The 17742-nt window shown below is 47.0% G+C and overlaps 1 protein-coding gene across 6 annotated transcripts in view; it reads left to right on the top strand.

Annotated features, from left to right (window-relative positions):
• Positions 1-17742, top strand: part of Prr5l (proline rich 5 like) — a 174566-nt gene that overhangs the window by 148982 nt on the left and 7842 nt on the right. For all 6 annotated transcript variants that reach the window (XM_031371145.1, XM_031371144.1, XM_031371141.1 and 3 more), the window contains 3 exons: positions 252-343; positions 6926-7066; positions 12954-13080. In XM_031371145.1, coding sequence (XP_031227005.1) covers positions 252-343; positions 6926-7066; positions 12954-13080 — 360 coding nt within the window. The remainder of the gene's footprint in view (positions 1-251; positions 344-6925; positions 7067-12953; positions 13081-17742) is intronic.

Here is a 17742-nt window from a genome sequence, read left to right as displayed (position 1 = left end):
CAGCAATGAAGTAATGTTCCTCTTTCTCCACAACCTCTCCAGCATCTGCTGTCACCTGAGTTTTTTAGTGATCTCCCTTTTCTGAGTAGACCCTGTAGCACTGTGGCTGTGCTTCGTAGGCGTTAGCAGCTCCCAAGCTACAAGTTCCCTAGCGTACTAGACTTTTACATTTGAGCAGGAGCTGTCCCGTGGCCTGTTCAGTGAGTAATGACATGTTCTCTTCTTTCTCCTGGCTTCTCTCCTGTGTGTAGGTGACAATCGCATTGAGGTTCTGGCTGAAGTCTGGGACCACTTCTTCACCGAGACTCTCCCTACCCTGCAGGCAATATTTTATCCGGTTCAGGTCAGTGTCGCTGGGATGCAACAGCCTGTCTCCTCCACTGACCTAGGTGATCAGGCTTCTTGCTAAGAGGGGGATAGTCTGGAGGTGGGGCACTGTTGTTAGTAAGAGCTCCAGAGGTCTTCTGGGCATTGTGTCTATATTTAGACTCTAACTTCAAGTGAAGAAGAAGGTCTTACATATAACCAGCAATTGGTAGGTTCTTGATACCTTCATGGTTTTGAAATTACACACACACACACACACACTGAACAAGGTAGGTTTTCTTTTTCCTTCTCTTTCCTTCTCAGCCCACCTGTCCTTTCCACTGGCTTTCTCTTTGAAGTGCAGTTTTAAAGTACCTTATTAGTGCACGTTGGTCACTGTTGGCTCATCAGGATAGCTTCCCGTGTGTGTCTAGTGCCCTTTCACTGTGTTCAGCACTTACCCTCTGCCGCTGCTCCCTCCTTCCTCCCACTTCTGCTGGTCCCCTTGAAACATATTTTAAGCAAATTGCTCTTGTCCTGAAGCCGTGGGAAAGAATGATGTTCCTTGGTCTCTGATGGACTCTCACCCAGAGAGCTACATGTTGTAATCGTGCTGGGTAGGAGGATGTGCAGGCTGGAGCTCTAGAGTGTGGGCTTGTCAAGGGTGTTTAACTTTATACACTTCAGTCCCTGCAAAACATGGGGTTGAGATTTAGGGCTGGCGAGATAGCATAGTGGTTAAGAATTTGCACCGTTCTTGTAGAGACTCCAGCTGTGATTCCCAATACCCAGGTTGGGTGGTTCACAGCTGCCTATAACTCCAGTTCCAGGGGATCCAATGCCCTCTTCCAGACTCCATGGGCCCCTACACTCATATGCACAAACTCACACAAAGAAACAAATATATACATATAATTTAAAGTAATAACAATAATGAGTGTTCTTTAGAGTGTGAGATTTAAGACAAAGACTCTTGCCTCTTGCTTGCCATGGAAGCCTGGGGTTCTGAGATTTCGTCTCCTGTTTAGAAGTCGATGTAGCTGCACACCTGTGGCTGGGGGAGACAGGCAGATCTCTGAGCCTTGCTGGCCAGCCAGTCTAGCTTAACTGGTGAGCTAGTCCTCTCCAAATTGCTTGCACATACCTGCAGCTTGCTCACATTCCTCTCATCCCCCTGGGGTTAAGGCTTTTCCTGGTCTGCTTTGTTAAAGTGTTGAGTGTAATAGGCAGACTGGAAACGGAGCCACCACCAGCAATGGTTGGAATTTCCTCATTCCACAGCGAAGACCCCAGGAGACTGTTGGCACTTCACTCACGGCTTTTCAAAAGAGCACTTCATATCCAGTATTTAAAATGTTGCTCAGCGATGTCACCTCCCATTGCAGACTTGGCCTCTCACATCTCCTGTAACACAGCACATAGAGAAGCCTGGCTTCAGTCCACTCCCCTCATCATGCTTAGTCTGAGCCAGTGCTGATGGAGACCCTCAGTGTCTGCCCCCACAGATCCCCTCTTACTTGCAGTCCTCACTCCTTAGCAAGCAGCAGATCCTCAGAAAGACAGACCTGAGGGTAGGGTCTGCTGATGTACCAAATACAAATACCAGGTGTTAGCTTAACTTTGAATTTTATATAAATGACAAATAATGCATTCTGATATATATATATGTATCAGAATATATATATGTATGTGTATATATATATATATATATATATATATATATATATATATATGAAAAAATAATTTAGCCAGCATCTGATAGCAGTCCTTCTAGGCTCCTCCCCACAGTTACCTGGTAACAGCTTGGTAATGCCTGGCTTACTATAGAAGGGTCTGTTTACCTCCTTCTCCCTTTCCCCCTCTTCCCTCTTTCTCTCCATGTGTTTCTGGCTGGCCTCTTTTCTCTTCTCTTCTCTTCTCTTCTCTTCTCTTCTCTTCTCTTCTCTTCTCTTCTCTTCTCTCCTCTCCTCTCCTCTCCTCTCCTCTTCTCTTCTTCTCTTCTCTTTCTTCTCTCCTCTCCTCTCCTTCTCTCCCCTCCCTTCTCCTCCTCTCCCTTCTCCTCCTCTCCCCTCCCTCCCTCCCTCCCTCCCTCCCTCCCTCCCTTTCTTCCTCCCTCCCTCCTTCCCTCTCTTTTCTCTCTGCCTTTCTCTATCTCTACTCCCTCCTAATTCCCCTACCCATGCCCTAAGTAAACTTTATTTCATACTGTGTCCATAGTGTGGCTGGTCCCTCAGGAAAGGAATGCCTCAGCATGGACCCTCAGAGGCATCCCCTCCCACCTCACCATACAGTGTTTCTACCAAACATATCCTGGCTCTTTCTCTCTTTTTTATAAAACACAACATCTTGTGTTTGATCTGTTTAGCCCAAAGGAAGAGGATGCACACGCAAGTGAGGGGCATTTGTGCAGCAGATGCCGGGACATGACAATAGCTATGGAATGTGGAGTGTGAGTCAGGATGGGCACTGAGGAACTCAGAGCCAGACAGGAACACAGTCATACAGACCTAAGGGTGGTTCTGTTCTGACTCTCTTAAGAAGTGGTAAGATCTGGCCGTACATGGTATTGCTGCTCATTTCACTCCTCTCACCCCCAACAACTAAGTGGCCCACCGACCTGGCCACTCTCTTCCCTGTCAACCTTGAAGGTCATCTGCCTGCACTGACTCATTTAATTTGCTAGAAGAGATTGAGAAGGAGAGACCCAGATTCAAAGTATTAGGTGGAGTATTCAAAGGAGGTGAGGAGATCTGGAACAAATGGGCAGAAGACACGCTATGTGGGCAGCCTGCACGTTGGGTAATGTGGAGGTAGGTTTTCTGTTTCAAGGACAGAGGTTGCAAGGAGATAGACTCGCTTTTATGTTTGGATGAGTAGGTGTTCTTTCTCTGATCCACTATGAAGTGAAGCCATAACATAATCTGAAGACAACCCAGAGCCCTGGTTAGTGGCCATGAGTGGTAGTCGCAGGAAGCAGCGATTGGCTCGTTTCTGTTAGTTAGAATAAACTGGGTACCTCATCTCTCCTATTGAGTGCTTTTCCTGACAGCATGGGAGGCCAGCGCTTATATATGAAAAGGCCTTTGTGGCTGCTGGGACCATCGATGTAAGCTCCACATTACGTGTACCATACACATACACACATATGGGATACCGAGGAGAGTTTTGGTGTAAGTTGTTGGTCACGCTCTGGTCTAGGGTTGCTTGGGCTCACTTTCCCACCTGGGAGGTACCTGGTACTGGCACTCTACAGCCCTCTGGTCATTTACTAAGCAGTAAAGAGTCTCTCTTTCCTAAGCATGTATTGTTTAACCTTAGCTTGGAAGACTCGAAGGCAAAGTCTTTTTCATCGATTCCAGGAGAGTGCTGGGACCCTCCTGCCTAGCCCACTCCTGAGTGACTGAGGGCACTTTTGTGGAGAGGTACTACTGAGGACATTCTGGAGAGGAGATGGAGTGGGAAGGGGTGGGGTAGCAATAGAAAAATAGATTGATTTGAGAAGTTGCCCTAAGTTTTTAGATCTGTCCCCTGCCTCCCTGGCCTGGCCATACAAGTGGGTTTGGAATAGGTTGGTCTTGGATGTCTACCATGTTTGTCCACTTCAACAGTCATCTCTATACCCTCCAATGTGTGAGAAAATGTGCTCTCAGGTACAGATGAGTCAGTGCATTTTGAGAGGGCAATGTGGCAGGGTCCATTAAAGTAAGTGTGTGTGCACTCGCACATATGTAAAGGCTAGAGGCCAATGTCAGGGGCCCTTTTTTTTATTATCAGATATTTTCTTTATTTACATTTCAAATGTTCTCCACTCTCCTGGTTTCCCCTCTGAAAAGCCCCCTATTCCCTCCCCTCTTCCCCTGCTCACAACCCACCCTCTCCCCCATCCTTGCCCTGGCATTCCCCTACACTAGGGTTTGACTGCATGTTTTTTGAGACAAGGTCTTACTAACTTCACTAGGTTAACTGACCCGGAAGCCCTAGCTCTGCCTATCCAGTGCTGAGATTACAGACACTTCATCTGGTTTTTAAAATGTAGATCCCGGGGGCTCAAACTCAGACCTTCATGCTTGCTCAGCACTCACTTTAACGAGCCATCTCTCCATCTCGTTGTAAAGGCAGATGTTGACAGTGTACGTGTTTCTTTTGAAGAGTGATATCGATCTGGATACACTAACTAAAGTGTCCAGTGAATCATGGATGAACATGTTTATTGCAGCATTGTTGTGATTAAAAGGGGGGAAGGGTGTTTTAATTGATGCAATGGCAGTTAGAGTATATTCACATATTGGAATACTAAGTGTCCTTGAAGTAGGATGGGGCAAGGGAGAAGCATGGTGGGCCGATTTACAAAGATGTCCGAGTTACACTAAACTAAATAAAAGGCATGGCCTGTGTGTGTTTAAAGGTTCCATGTGCTGTTTTATACAGGTAGAGACTGTCTAGAAAAGTTCAGAAGATGAATATAAGCCTTTGAAGAGTGGTTTCTTGTATGGATACCAAGAACACTACAGAAGGTGGTTTCTGCTTGTCCTAATCATGTCTTAAGTGTTTGAATAGAAGCCTAGAAATATTAATTACTTAATGATTTAAAAATGAAATCCAAAACAATCAAGATCTACCATCTCTCTGGCTTGTTCTCCAGTGCCCAGGGAGCCTCTAGGGGTTTCCAGGAAAGAACAATAATGCAAAGTGGTTCTGCAGTGGCTGGCAGGGGGTTTCTGCATTTGCCTTCCTATCCCTTGCTTTCTCTTCCTCCCTCCAGATTGACATTCAGACTAGTTTCAAAAAGTCTGCCTGCCCTTTCCTGCCTCCACTTTTTCTGCCTTGTATTATTTAAATCAAACACTTCTACTACTGATACCACGTAAGGGGCATGAACAAAACTTGGATAGTTTCTGTCAGCCCCCAGCATCTTGTAGGTCTAAGCAACCTGGCCTAAACAGAGCAATGAATCTGGGTCTTGTCATACTAGCCATCTAGCTGTCAAGCATGGGTAATACCAGCTTCCCAACTTTTTAGGTGGTGAGAAGAATAAGACTGTACGTGAGGGGTGCAGTAAAGAAACTGTTGCCGGGCAGTGGTGGCACATGCCCTTTAATCCAGCACTTGGGAGGCAGAGGCAAGCAGATTTCTAAGTTTGAGGCCACCCTGGTCTACAGAGTGAGTTCCAGGACAGCCAAGGCTACACAGAGAAACCCTGGCTCGAAAAACCAAAAAGAAGATGAGGAAGAAGGAGGAGGAGGAGGAAGAGAAGGAAGAGGAGGAGGAGGAGGAGGAGGAGGAGGAGGAGGAGGAGAAAGAGAAGGAGGAGGAGGAGGAGGACTCACTGTTATGGCTGCTCCACAGTTGGGGGAAGGTTTTTATTGTGGGTAAGAGAAAGAGAACATCCAGAGACATCTGGAATAGTCCAGAGCCAAGAGGGAAAAAAAGCAAACTGGGCATGGCCAGGGCTAGGGAAGCTAGTTGAATAGCAAGAGACAGAATTGTGAGAAAGAGACTAGAAGAGAATGGGGGTGGGGTACTGCTGTAAAAAGATCTGGAACAGACTGGTGGCTAGCCGAAGGGCCTTGGGATATATAACAAGTACTTGTGAATAGGGACTGAGAGAGTCTGGAGGCCAGCCACAAGTACCTGTCCATGGAGAACCATATGTCGCTTTTGATGGCTGGGAACCCATCTCAGAAATTCCTACAGAATTCTGACTTTTATCTGACCGTCAGAGATCCTTCTCTAGACCAGCCTGAGCTAAGACATGATGGTTATTTCTACATATATGTACTCTCTGAGACCTAACAAAGATCAAGTAACAATATTTTGTAATCATTTTAATGGCATAGAAAGAAAAATGTAAAACCTTTAGGCATAAATTGCTTTATCCCCATCTCACACACATACGCATAAATGCAAATAAATCTTCAAAAAATGTAAAAACACTTTTCCAAATCCCAGGTTCCAGTAGATGAGTTTGAGGAGGACACACACAAACCACAGCATAATTTGTGGAGATGATACTCACTATTTACATCTCAATGCTTAGGGTCCTGCCTAGCATACAGAGCCTAGCAAATGCAAACTCTTGTAACTATTGGCACTTCTATCCCCCGCCTAGTACCCCAACCACTGGAATAGTCACACTTCTACTTACTCCTTTCATATGCTCTTCACTACTTGTCTTCATTAGTTACTTGTGATTATGTGAGGATCTAACATCTTCCGTAACCCCATAAGGTCGATTGTCTGGCTTGGGATGAGTGTTTAAATATTTAACGGATGAAATTGAGGAAGCAGCCTTGGGGAGGAGAGAGCAGTGATCTTTCTCTTTCTTTTGCCACCTTCCTCTCTCTTACTTCTTCCCACCCACTGGAATCTCCTGACAGCATGACCCCATTATATGTGTATTGTATTGTCTTCAGATTAATTAAGGCAGGTTGAGGCACACCTTGTCTTAATGCCAGAGGAAACCAGAGCCTGCTCTTCTTCTGAGACAGCCCACAGGCCTTGCCCATGCCTGTCCTAATCCATCCTGAGTGCACTGTGAACGGTTGTCCTGGACTCCTTGAGGCTAGTGGGGATCCACTAGGCACTCACCTCTCACCCTTCCACCTGTCTTCTTCCCTAGGGACAGGAGCTGACCATCCGCCAGATCTCCCTGCTGGGCTTCCGGGACCTGGTCTTACTAAAGGTGAAGCTGGGTGACTTGCTGCTGTTGGCACAGTCCAAGTTGCCTTCTTCTGTTATACAAATGCTGCTCATTCTGCAGGTGAGCTCCAGAGGGGCCCTGTCCCTTGTGCCTGCAGTCAGACAAAGGATCCAGGATCCTGCTGTGATGGAGGTGGTGGGGAGGAAGTGGAACAACAGAGCAGTGTAGCTGAGCCATGCATTCTTCTGCTTTTTTGTCCATGTTTCTTGGTTCACCAGCTCATGGTCCGTTGCTGTGCACCTGTGCATTGCTGTACTCAGGGCTATTCTTGGAGTAAGGGAAGAAGAAAACATCCGGAGCCCGAGTTCCTGGGAGCTGTGTCTTTCTCCATCCCTCGGGTGGGCTTGGGTACCTACATTCCCTCTGCCCTGAACACCATTGTCTGGGACAGTCAAGACAGACACTAAACTTTCTTCTCCTGCCTGTGCCTTCAGCACCCGGCCAGAGTCTTGAGCACAAAAGTAGCCATTCATTGCAGTGCCAGCCAGTGAGTAGTAGCCATCCTTCTCTGCTCTTAAACTATGTCAAGGAGCCAAGGAAGGATTGCAAACAATGACAAACTATCTGCCATAGTTGAGTCAAGTTAGACCTAGAACTCCTAGATGGGCTTCATGAAAAAGCAAGACCATGTTAGGTCTCAGAGCTCTGGTCACTTCTTGGTCTCTGTTAGGATTGTTCTATCTTATTGTCCTATGATGCTGTCTCTTGTGGCCTTGCCCGGATGCTTTTGGACTTGGTCTTTCTGTTTGTGAAATTATTTGGACCAGATTAAATGTGGCATACCATGGAGTTTGTTTCCAAGGAGACGCTACCCAGATGGCTCCATCCTGTCTTCTCATCCCAGTCTTAAATCAGCAACAGGAAGATGAGCTAACACTTCTCAGACCCTGGTTGTTTGCCAGGTGCAGACACAAGGGCTATAAATGTTCTGTTTTTCTTAAACAGTCCAAATAAGCACTTTATGAGGTCAGCGTTGTTGTTATCCCCATGCTCCAGGCGAGGAAACAAAAACAGGACGCTTATGCAGTTGAGTGAAATTTCTCAGCTGGTAAGAGGGAGTAAGATTCTAAGATGCAGAACTGTGAGCATCCAGCTCCCTCCTGTAGGTAAGGGATCTATCTGGTTGGCACACGTTGGGCTTGGGGATTGCTTTTACCCAATCAACCTTGAATGTGGTCAGGTGGAACCAACAGACCTTGGAGAGCTCTTTCCCATGGATGGGTGTGCAGTCTCAGGTTCCTCCACCAGGCTCTTGTTTACTAATGGGATATCACCAGCCCCATCTCGCCCAACTACTGTGCTTTTGACTCTCTTGGGGCTATTCCCTGTATTTTCCCCTTTCCTGTGGTAAGAAAGAAGGAGGGTCATCTCAGAGATAAGGGTGAGTATCACTCTAGATCTACCCTTTGTGTAGAAAGGAAAGGATGGGATGTGGCAAAGCATCTGCAGCTTATATTTGAAATGCTGAATTGAGAGCTTAGCTCGCAAATACGGAGTGTGGAAAAGGAGTGAGGATCCTAAGAGTGAGGTTAGGAAGCTGGGCTCCACTATCTGTTTCTGTTTTCATTTGTAACACCATCCAGTATTACTTACTTCCCCTTTAGCTGTGTCAAAATACCTGACAAAAACAACTTGAAAGGGGAACTGTTTATTTACACTTACAGTCATCGCTGAGGAGAAGGTACAGTAAGGAGAAGGTGAGGCAGCTAGCCACACTGTGTCTTGTATCTGTATCAGCAAGTAGAGAGAGATGAATGCTGGTGTTCAGCTGGCTTCCTCTTTCCGTGCAGCCTGAGAGCCCAGCCCAGGCAGCGGCTCTGTCCTTGAGCTGGATGGGTCTTCCCACCTCTATTAACCTAACCTAGCCTAGATAAGCCCCTGTGAAGATGCTGTCGAAGAAGTGTTCCCATAGTGACAGCCAAGGTTCACTACTGTACCTCTCCTTCCATGTGTGGTCCTGGATGCCTTGTGAGGATCCTCCCAATCTGAAACTGGAGCAGGAGGTCCTGTTTCTGTAACAAAAGCCTTTTGAGATTCTGGGTTTTGTGTGCAACAACCCAGGAATACATGGCGTCATCCCCTTAAAGCCTCTGAAGATGTACCAGAACTTCCGTCTACTCTGGCCTGTCCCACTTCCCCACCATGCTGTGTCCGTGTAGTTCTTTCCAGCTGATATATTTTTAAAAGATTTATTTATTTATTTATGTATATGAGTACACTGTAGATGTACAGAGGGTTATGAGCCATCATGTGATTGCTGGGAATTGAACTCAGGACCTCTGCTTGCTCTGGCCCTACTCACTCCAGGTCCTGCTCGCTCTGAGCCCCGCTTGCTTCGAGCCCAAAGATTTATTTATTATTATATGTAAGTGCACTGTAGATGTCTTCAGACACTCCAGAAGAGGGCATCAGATCTCATGACAGATGGTTGTGAGCCATCATGTGGTTGCTGGGATTTGAACTCTGGACCTTCGGAAGAGCAGTCAGTGAGTGCTCTTAACCACTGAGCCATCTCTCCAGCCCCGCAGCTAATCTTAGGAAATCTGCTGAAGTCCCTGGGCCTACAGCCCCGCCATCCTTCCATCAGACGTTAGAACCTGACTCAAATGCTGACCTGGTGCTGTGACTTTCATGGTCCCTGCAGAGCTGGGTCTTGGTGCTCATTTTTTCTCTGCTCTAAACACTGTTGTCCAGAGCAGTCAGAGCCAATCTTAACCTTCCCTCTTCTGTGCTCTCAGCACCTTTGGTCATAAAAGTAAGTGTTGAACACGACTCAGAAAGTGCTGGAGCCAGTTAGGAAGAACCCAAGATCCATGGCCTGAGTCCCATGATGGCTTCTTCCTTTACAAGACGTTCCGTGGCTATGATGAGATTCTGGAAATCTGGGCAGTGAAACAGTCCCCACTGTGGATCTTCTTGTTTTTCCCATGTCAAGGTATTGGAGGGTCAGAGAGTTAGTCGGCTAACTCACTCGGGAGTCTAAATGGAACTACGTGAGCTGGGCCAGTCAGCCATTCCTCACCTTTTGCTCTCTCCACTTCTCAGCCTTCCTTCCTGCCTCGCCCCAGGTATTGGAAATACCCTTAGAACTTCTAAGATAGTCACAGTCCAGGGCAGGGCACTTGGCATCTTTCCCCTCTTAGCCTCCTAGACATAGGTCTCCTGGATGCTTTCTCCCTTGGGAGATGCAGAGCTGAGGCAGGGAGGGAGGCAGCAATCAATGGAGGTCTCTTCTCCATCCAAATATGTTTTCTAGGGCCCAAGGGGCAACGGCTGTGGAGTCTGAATAGGATGTTCAGGGAATCCACTCTGGGACCACTCTTGCTATAGGGAATGTCCTGTAAATTGTCCAACTCTCCACAGGGACATGAGACCTGGGCATGATGTTCCCAAAATGGCCTGACTCTGTTACAAGGAAAGAGAGCTTTCCTCAGACTTTAGCTCTCTGTTTCTCATCAGTCTTCCAAACTTTCTTGAGCTAATTCCCCCTTCTTGGAAAATACAAGGGCAGCTCATGCTATACTACGTAGACACCTCCTCTCCTCAAGGGGTCCAACCCAGAGGATAAGGGAGACCTTAAGTGAGTATGGGGCCCTGCCCAAGAGGCAAGGTGTGTGACATTGTCCCTGGAGGCCCTGTGCTTAGTTCTGTAATCTCCCATCTCCCACTGAACATTCTTAATAATTTTTTAAGGTAGGGCTCAGCTTCTTTGTTTCATACTGGGCTGTGAAAAGTTGTCATTCATAGGCTGGGATGTGCTGAGTGGTTTAGCAGTGAGACAGAAGGCTGAGGACGTCCTCAAGGGTCATGTCCTTTGGAAAGCCACTCCGTTGCAAGCTGTGTCATCATCCCTCTTGCCCCTTCCCTTTGCCACCTCTTTTTCCTGTCATGTCTCTTTTGAAGGAAAAGCTAGAGAAGAAGCTAGTAAGAACTATCAAGGGAAGAAATAAAAGAAGAAAAATGTTTCTGGGCCTCAAAACCTAGGAAAGATAGTTCTATGGCTTGGACCACTCTGCCCTAAGGTCTGGTTCTGGCTCCTTTGCCTTCCTTCTGTCTTGAGTGCCCTGCTCCAGTTTGGGCCAGCCTTCACGTGCCTTCCTGAGTCAAGCAGCTCGCTTGCTTTCCATGCTCCTTTCCAACACTAAGCATTTTGATGCTTGAGCTCAGGGAGAGTGGAGCTGGGACAGAGGTTATGGAGAATCACCATACCTGTTGCCAGTGCCACAGTCAAGCTCATCCCAATAGATAGTCACTTTCTCCACATCTGTCTCTTCCCTTCCCTTTTTAGTCCCAGACTGCAAACTCTGCTTACATTCTGTCAAACTCTGCATATAATCTGTAGCCTCTTTTCAGGCTTCTTGTGTCCTTAACCCATCTAACGCTCAGGTATCTGTGTCTCATTTGGTGTAGCCCAAACAGACCAAGGAAAAACCCCTTTACTTGAGAACCACATCTCAACAGATTGCTAATCTGAAGGAGTTGGTACACTTGCTTCACTCCTCAGACAACGTTAGGGCTGTGATGAAACCATTCAGGATCTATTTTGAGAATTTGAGGAGATATTCTGGCTAAACACAGAGACCCCCTGGAGTCTCCTTTCTTTCCTGCTCAGGCCCTTGTCCCTTTCTGGTCTCTGGGTCTTTGCTACCCCTCAACAGGAGGGTATGCTTTCAAACCCCTTGCAGTGAGAAACAATCTGCAAGGAGCTTGCTGCTTTCCTAAAAAGCAGATCTTTACCAGCTCTTTTCCAATTTTGGCTGTCGTGTCTCCCTTCTTAACTGCTCAGGCCCTTGTCTTTTTCTGGTCTCTTGCCACCTGGCTTTTACTGAGGGCTTTTACCTCAAATGCAAGTTTGAGGACTCCTACTGTGATGGACTGCAGAGACACACCTAGAACCACTTTTTAGGTCTTCCTTCTCCTGCTCTGGACTTTTCTGTGCGTTCTCTCTGTTTTCTAACCTGGTAACAAATGGTAGTCACATGAACTCATAGCCAGACAGCTTGGGTTCCAGTCCAGTTTGTTGTTTCTGTCATCTATTGGCTATGTTATACGAGGCAAGTCTCTTAAACCTCTTGGTCTTTATTTGTAGCCATTGGAAGGAGGACCTGTCCCTGGTTGTTGGGAGACCTGTGTGTTTGTTCATATGCAATGCTTTTGTGAAATGCCTGGTTGCTGTGGTAAGCTCATCATTCTTCTGGGGGTGGGATGCTCATTGGGCTTCACCACCCCTCACCTTTAGAGTGAGAGTTGGAACTGTGACAACTACATTGTCCTGGGTGAACCTGGATTTTGTTCTTAAAAGGCCCAGTTTCTGAATTTACTTCTTAAACTGTATGTATGTATGTATGTATGTATGTATGTATGTATGTATTGTTTTTCAAGTCAGTTTTTCTTTGTGTAGCCCTGGCTGTTCTGGAACTTGCTCTGTAGACTAGCTAGCCTTGAACTCAGAGATCCACTTGTCTCTCAGTGTCTGTTATAATAGACGTTCATCTCCCATTCAACATTTTTGCTGATATTCAGTTCAGGGGCCTGCATCCTATCCTCATTTTGTAGATGTAGGAAAACCTGTCATTTGTGTTTTGCTAGGCAACCTGACAGAGGGGCTGAGGAATGAGGGCTGCTCCCTCTGAAAGTCTCAGTGTAAACCATGTCCCCATGTCCCATGCCTCTATGTCCCTGTGAGAGCCACCAGCTCCAAATCTTGCATTTATCCTTTCTCCCACCTCCTGCCTCTTCTTCATTTCCTGTTCTCTCTCATTTTCATCTATTGACTTGGGACAAGTGCCCAGTGCTTCTGGCCTGTATCTTTCTTTCTAACCACAGGGAGGCTGACTGCGACCACATTGCCTTGTACGCAGAGGAGGGTCATTGGCAGGTGCTGACCAATGTCCACTGCTTTGACACTTTTCGCTGACCTTTATCTGTCTTCGGTGTTCATTTGTAGAGTGTTCACGAGCCCACGGGCCCAAGTGAGGGCTATTTGCAGCTGGAGGAGCTGGTGAAGCAGGTGGTGTCTCCCTTCCTCGGCATCAGCGGGGACCGCAGCTGCTCAGGCCCCATATACTCACTGGGTAAGAAGCACTTAGCTCTGAAGTCTAGAGGTGGGAAACCTATTATGAGGTACCAAGCACCAGTTGTCTGCCTGGCACTTGTTCTAGTGAAGGCTAGTGTAAATCTTGGTTTGTTAGTTACAAATGTTCTGATGCCATGCGGCAGCAACCCTGCCCTTCTACCAGTCTTCCTCAGAGACTGGTCCCAAACTCCTCCTCCGTAGTACCTGCCTCATCCACTCCTTTGACCAATGGCTTTGATCTTTCTCATTAGTTTTTCTGTATCTAATACCAGAAACTGTATTTTCTTATTATACCTGCCTTAGTTGAGCTTACTGTTGCTATAAGGAAGCACCATGACCAAAAGCAACTTGGGGAGGAAATGGCTTATTTCACTCATAGTTCTATATAATAGTTCATCATCAAAAGCAATGAGGGCAGGAACTCAAACAGGACAGGAACCTGGAGACAGGAGCTGAGTAGAGAGCACAGAGGGGTACTGCTTACTGACTTGCTCCCTATGGCTTGCTCAGCCTGCTTTCGTGTAGAATCCAGGACCACCACCAGTGCAGGAATGAAACCATGCACAGTGATCTGAGCCCCCCCCCCCAAGTCAATCACTAATTAAGAAGATGCCATATAGGCTTTCCTGCCGCCAGATCTTATGGAAGCATTTTTTTTCAATTGAGGTTCCCTCCTCTCATGACTGGTGTCACGTTGACATAAAACTAGCCAATCCAACACCTGTCACTCATTCTGAATGGAAACCCACTCATGATATTTCTTCCCTTGGTAGTAGCCACCATGTGAAGCCACCATATCACTTTTACAGTCAGACGTTTCATCTGCTGTCCCCACTCTATTTCTGTAGGTACTATAAGGTCTTTCGCTGCAAGGGACAGGGTTCTTGGATTTGGGAATACATTCTGCCTGGGCCTCCTGTTTTGGTGGCTGTAATGGTACTGCAGTGCCAGGCAATGTCTTAGTCTCTGTATAGAATCTAGAGGTGAGTCAGATCTGTTCCTTCTCCCAGTGCAAGCACAGTCTAGACAGTCTCAGTAGAAACATCCGATGTCATAGTACAATATACTGTAGAATAGTTCCCCACAAAAGCATGGCCTTGATAGAAACAGCCCCGTGAAAGACTTTTGATAAAGATTCTTCTGTTAGTGCCTAAGATGTAGGTTCTTACCAGGCAGACGCTTGCTTGTTTCTGCCTTCACCATTTGCACTGGGGCCTGATGTTCAGCCATGCAGCAATACAACAGGTATTCGAACATGCTCGTTAGACCGGTGCATGCTACTGGACTCCAAAGCCAGGGCAGCTTGCACTTGAAGAAAGGTGCAGAATAAGAAACATCCCCCTGGATTACACTTGCTTGGCCCTCATCCTGCTGGGATGGATTTGTAGTTGAGCTTCAAAGCCAAGGGGACAAGGAGCAGTTCCCAGAGAGCATGCTGCCCCCTTCCTGGGCCTCTTTGTGTAGAAGGCTGAGCCTTCTAATGGCTGCTCTCCTGGCCCAGGACCTGTTTCTCTGGAGATACTAGCTTTACCACAGCAGCCACAGACTGGAGGAGGCTGGCTCTGTTCAGCCACAGACGCCCAGGTCTCACAGGCTCATTCTCGGATCTCTTCCTCACTCCCTTCACATAAATCCAAAAGCTATTGAAGGAAGGCAGTCTCCCACCCTCTGCCTCTTCCCTAAGCTGTATGTTGTACTGCCTCTGTCTCCATGGAGCCTACCTTCCTTCTTACTGTCTGGCCGCATGTCATTTCAGGGATGGGGACCCAGGGAGATATCAGGTTAGTGGTGTTATGCCAAAAACGCCAACATAGTCAGGGCCTAATTCCAACATAGGGGAAGATAAAAAAAAAAAAAAAAAAAAAAAAAAAAAAAAAAAAAAAAAAAAAAAAAACCAAAAAACAACAAAAAAAACAACCTTACTTCAACCCTCATAAGCTCTTAGTGGAACAGATCCCTGTAACAGATTAATGAGAAAACCAAACAAGTATGTTGAAATATACGGTCTCACATACAGGGGAGACATCCAGGGAACAAGTGGTTTTCAAATAGTTGGCATTGAATTCCTGTTTATGTAATGTCTTTAACAAAGAACAATAATTTTGAGACAGGATCTCATGTAGCCCAAGCTGGCCTTCACTCTAGAGGTAGAAGGAGGTGGATCTCTGAGTTCAAGGACAGCCTGATCTATAGACTGAGTTCCAGGACAGCCAGGGCTACACAGAGAAACCCTGTCAGAGTAGATTTGAGAATTTCTAAGAGGAGATATCTCTGTCCCCGACCCAAATAAAAATAATACACGTTTTTGTCAGATAAGGTGGTCTGAGACTTTGTGTTGAAGGCAGTGTATTTTTAAATTAATGAGTGAATGAATTAATTAATTTATGTGGTGTGTTAGTGTGTGTGCTCACTTGTGTGTGTGTGCTCACCTGTGTGCATGTGCATGCACACAAATGTTCATCCAGCCATGCCACAACTCAAGTATAGAGGTCAGAGAACAGAGTACAGGAGGCCATTTTCTCCCTCTATCATGTGGGTTCTGGGGTTTGAACTCAGGTTGACAGGTTTGGTGACAGGCACCTTTATCTACTGAGCCATTCTGCCAGCCCAGTCCTTGTTTTTGAAAGGTTGTCTTAAAAGGGACAGAAGGGTGGCCATTATTCCCTTTTAAGCAGTTTTTAGATCATTATCTTTTCATTTCTTAGACATCTCAGCAGTATGTTTTCATACTCTCTGCCAGGCACCTTGTCTGCTGCTGTAGATGTGCCTGTGAGCAAAATGAGGCGTACACCTGCCCACAGTCCAGTGAAGTGAGGGGTGAAATTACATAGATGCTCTGAGGGAGAAGCATGGGGCCCACCCACCCAGGACACTGGGGCAGGCTCCCTGGAGGAAGTGGAGTCTGTGTGGGGAAAGGTACTGTGAGTAAGTAAAGCAGGTGGACCATTGGAAGGACTTCCGGAGTTGTGGAGAGCTAGAAGATGGATCTCTCAAGGAACTAAAGGACTTTCAGAAGTGCAGAGTTACCAATGGCAACAAACAGTGCTGGCCGAGGCCAAATTGTAGGCTCTGTGCTGCTTGTGTAAAGTCACCGGGCCCTTTGAGTTAGGATCCCAAAGCTAAGTGCTTTTGCAGCTGCCGTTGGTAGTCCACCATACCTGAAGCCTGAACTGTCAGCATTGAGGATGTGACGTCATTAAGGGATAGTGGCACAGGTGATCCTGCTCCTCTGTTCCTTAGTCCAAGAGGTGTCCCAGGCCAGATATTTCATACCAGACCTCTACATGTTAGAAGCTGAGGTGAGTGTATATGGGAAAGTAGCATTCACTCAGTCTGGGGCAGAGAGACAATGAGGTGTTGGCTCAAAGGTTACAAACATATTGTTCTTACAGAAGACCCAAGTCCAGTTTCTAGAACCCAGTACCAGCCCCTGTAACTCCAGCTCCAGGGAGATTACAATACCTCTAACAGTGTGTGTGAGTAAGTGCACATGGGTGCACAACATACCTGCACATAGACACACACACACACACACATACACACAAACACACACACACACACACAACTTTTTATTAATGGACAGTGAAAAAAATGTTAAGAGTTTCAGTGGGGTCATGAGAGATCCTTTTAGTTGAAGCAGGGCTGTACTGTGTCCCCTGAGGCCAGCACAAGATTGCCAAGGCAGCCGGGCCATCATCTGAAAAGCCACTCAGCCAATGACCGTGCTGCACACTCCATCATCTGAAAAGCCACTCAGCCAATGACCATGCTGCACACTCCTGTCCAGGCTTTGGCAGATGTGCATGGCCCAGAGAGGGTGGCGCTGCCCTTACTCTTGGGGGTGTCTGAGAAGTGCCACAGCTTTGCAGGCAACAAAGGTAGAGACTTGCTGTTCTGAAATATAAATTGTGATATAATGCGGTAGGAGTAAGGGAGCACCCAGCAGGCCCCTGTCAAGGTGTCACCCTGGGAAATCCCACCAGACCTGGGATAAAGAAAGTTTACTGGAGGAAGGGAGCGGAGCAGGTCCCTAGAAAAGGGATAGAGGGGTGGATAGAGAAGGACAGAAAGAGAGGCTGCCTGGAAACATGTGGGAATAGAGGGAGGGAGGGAGAGAGGTGAGGAGGGAGGGCGGGAAGGACTGCCTAAGGAAGCAGGTAGGAGGAAGGGCTCTGGGGTAGCCAGTCGTTCTCTTCTATGCTGCCGCACCTGGCTTGTACCTGGCTGAGGAACAGGTAGTAATGGCTATGGGTGATGACAAAGCTATTGCTAGGCAGCTGTTAGGTGGAGCCTAGCAGAATTATCTGTAAGCCAATACTCGCCCTGCTGGACCCTGCGACCTGGACTCCAGTGCTACTGAGGCAGTGTCTTGCCCGACCTGGACTGGGACCGGGACTAGAAGTTTTGCTTTGGAACAATAGATAAGTGATCCTATCCCAGGCTCTAAGTGGAGTGTGGGTATGGGTGTGTGTGTGTGTGTGTTCACACATTCCTGTGAGCTCTGTCTTCCAAAGCCTCACTTTTTATTTTCACATTACAAGAGGACAATGGAAGTATCAGGTAAGGAGGTTAGCAGTGAAACTAAAAGAAAACAGACACACACACACACACACATACATACACACACACACACACACAGAGTGTGGAGGCCAGGCCTCGT

The sequence above is a fragment of the Mastomys coucha genome, unplaced genomic scaffold (genome assembly GCF_008632895.1).
Source record: "Mastomys coucha isolate ucsf_1 unplaced genomic scaffold, UCSF_Mcou_1 pScaffold15, whole genome shotgun sequence".
Lineage (NCBI taxonomy): Eukaryota > Metazoa > Chordata > Mammalia > Rodentia > Muridae > Mastomys > Mastomys coucha.
The sequence above is the reverse complement of the archived record's forward strand: the minus strand, read 5'-3'. Positions and strand labels throughout refer to the sequence as shown.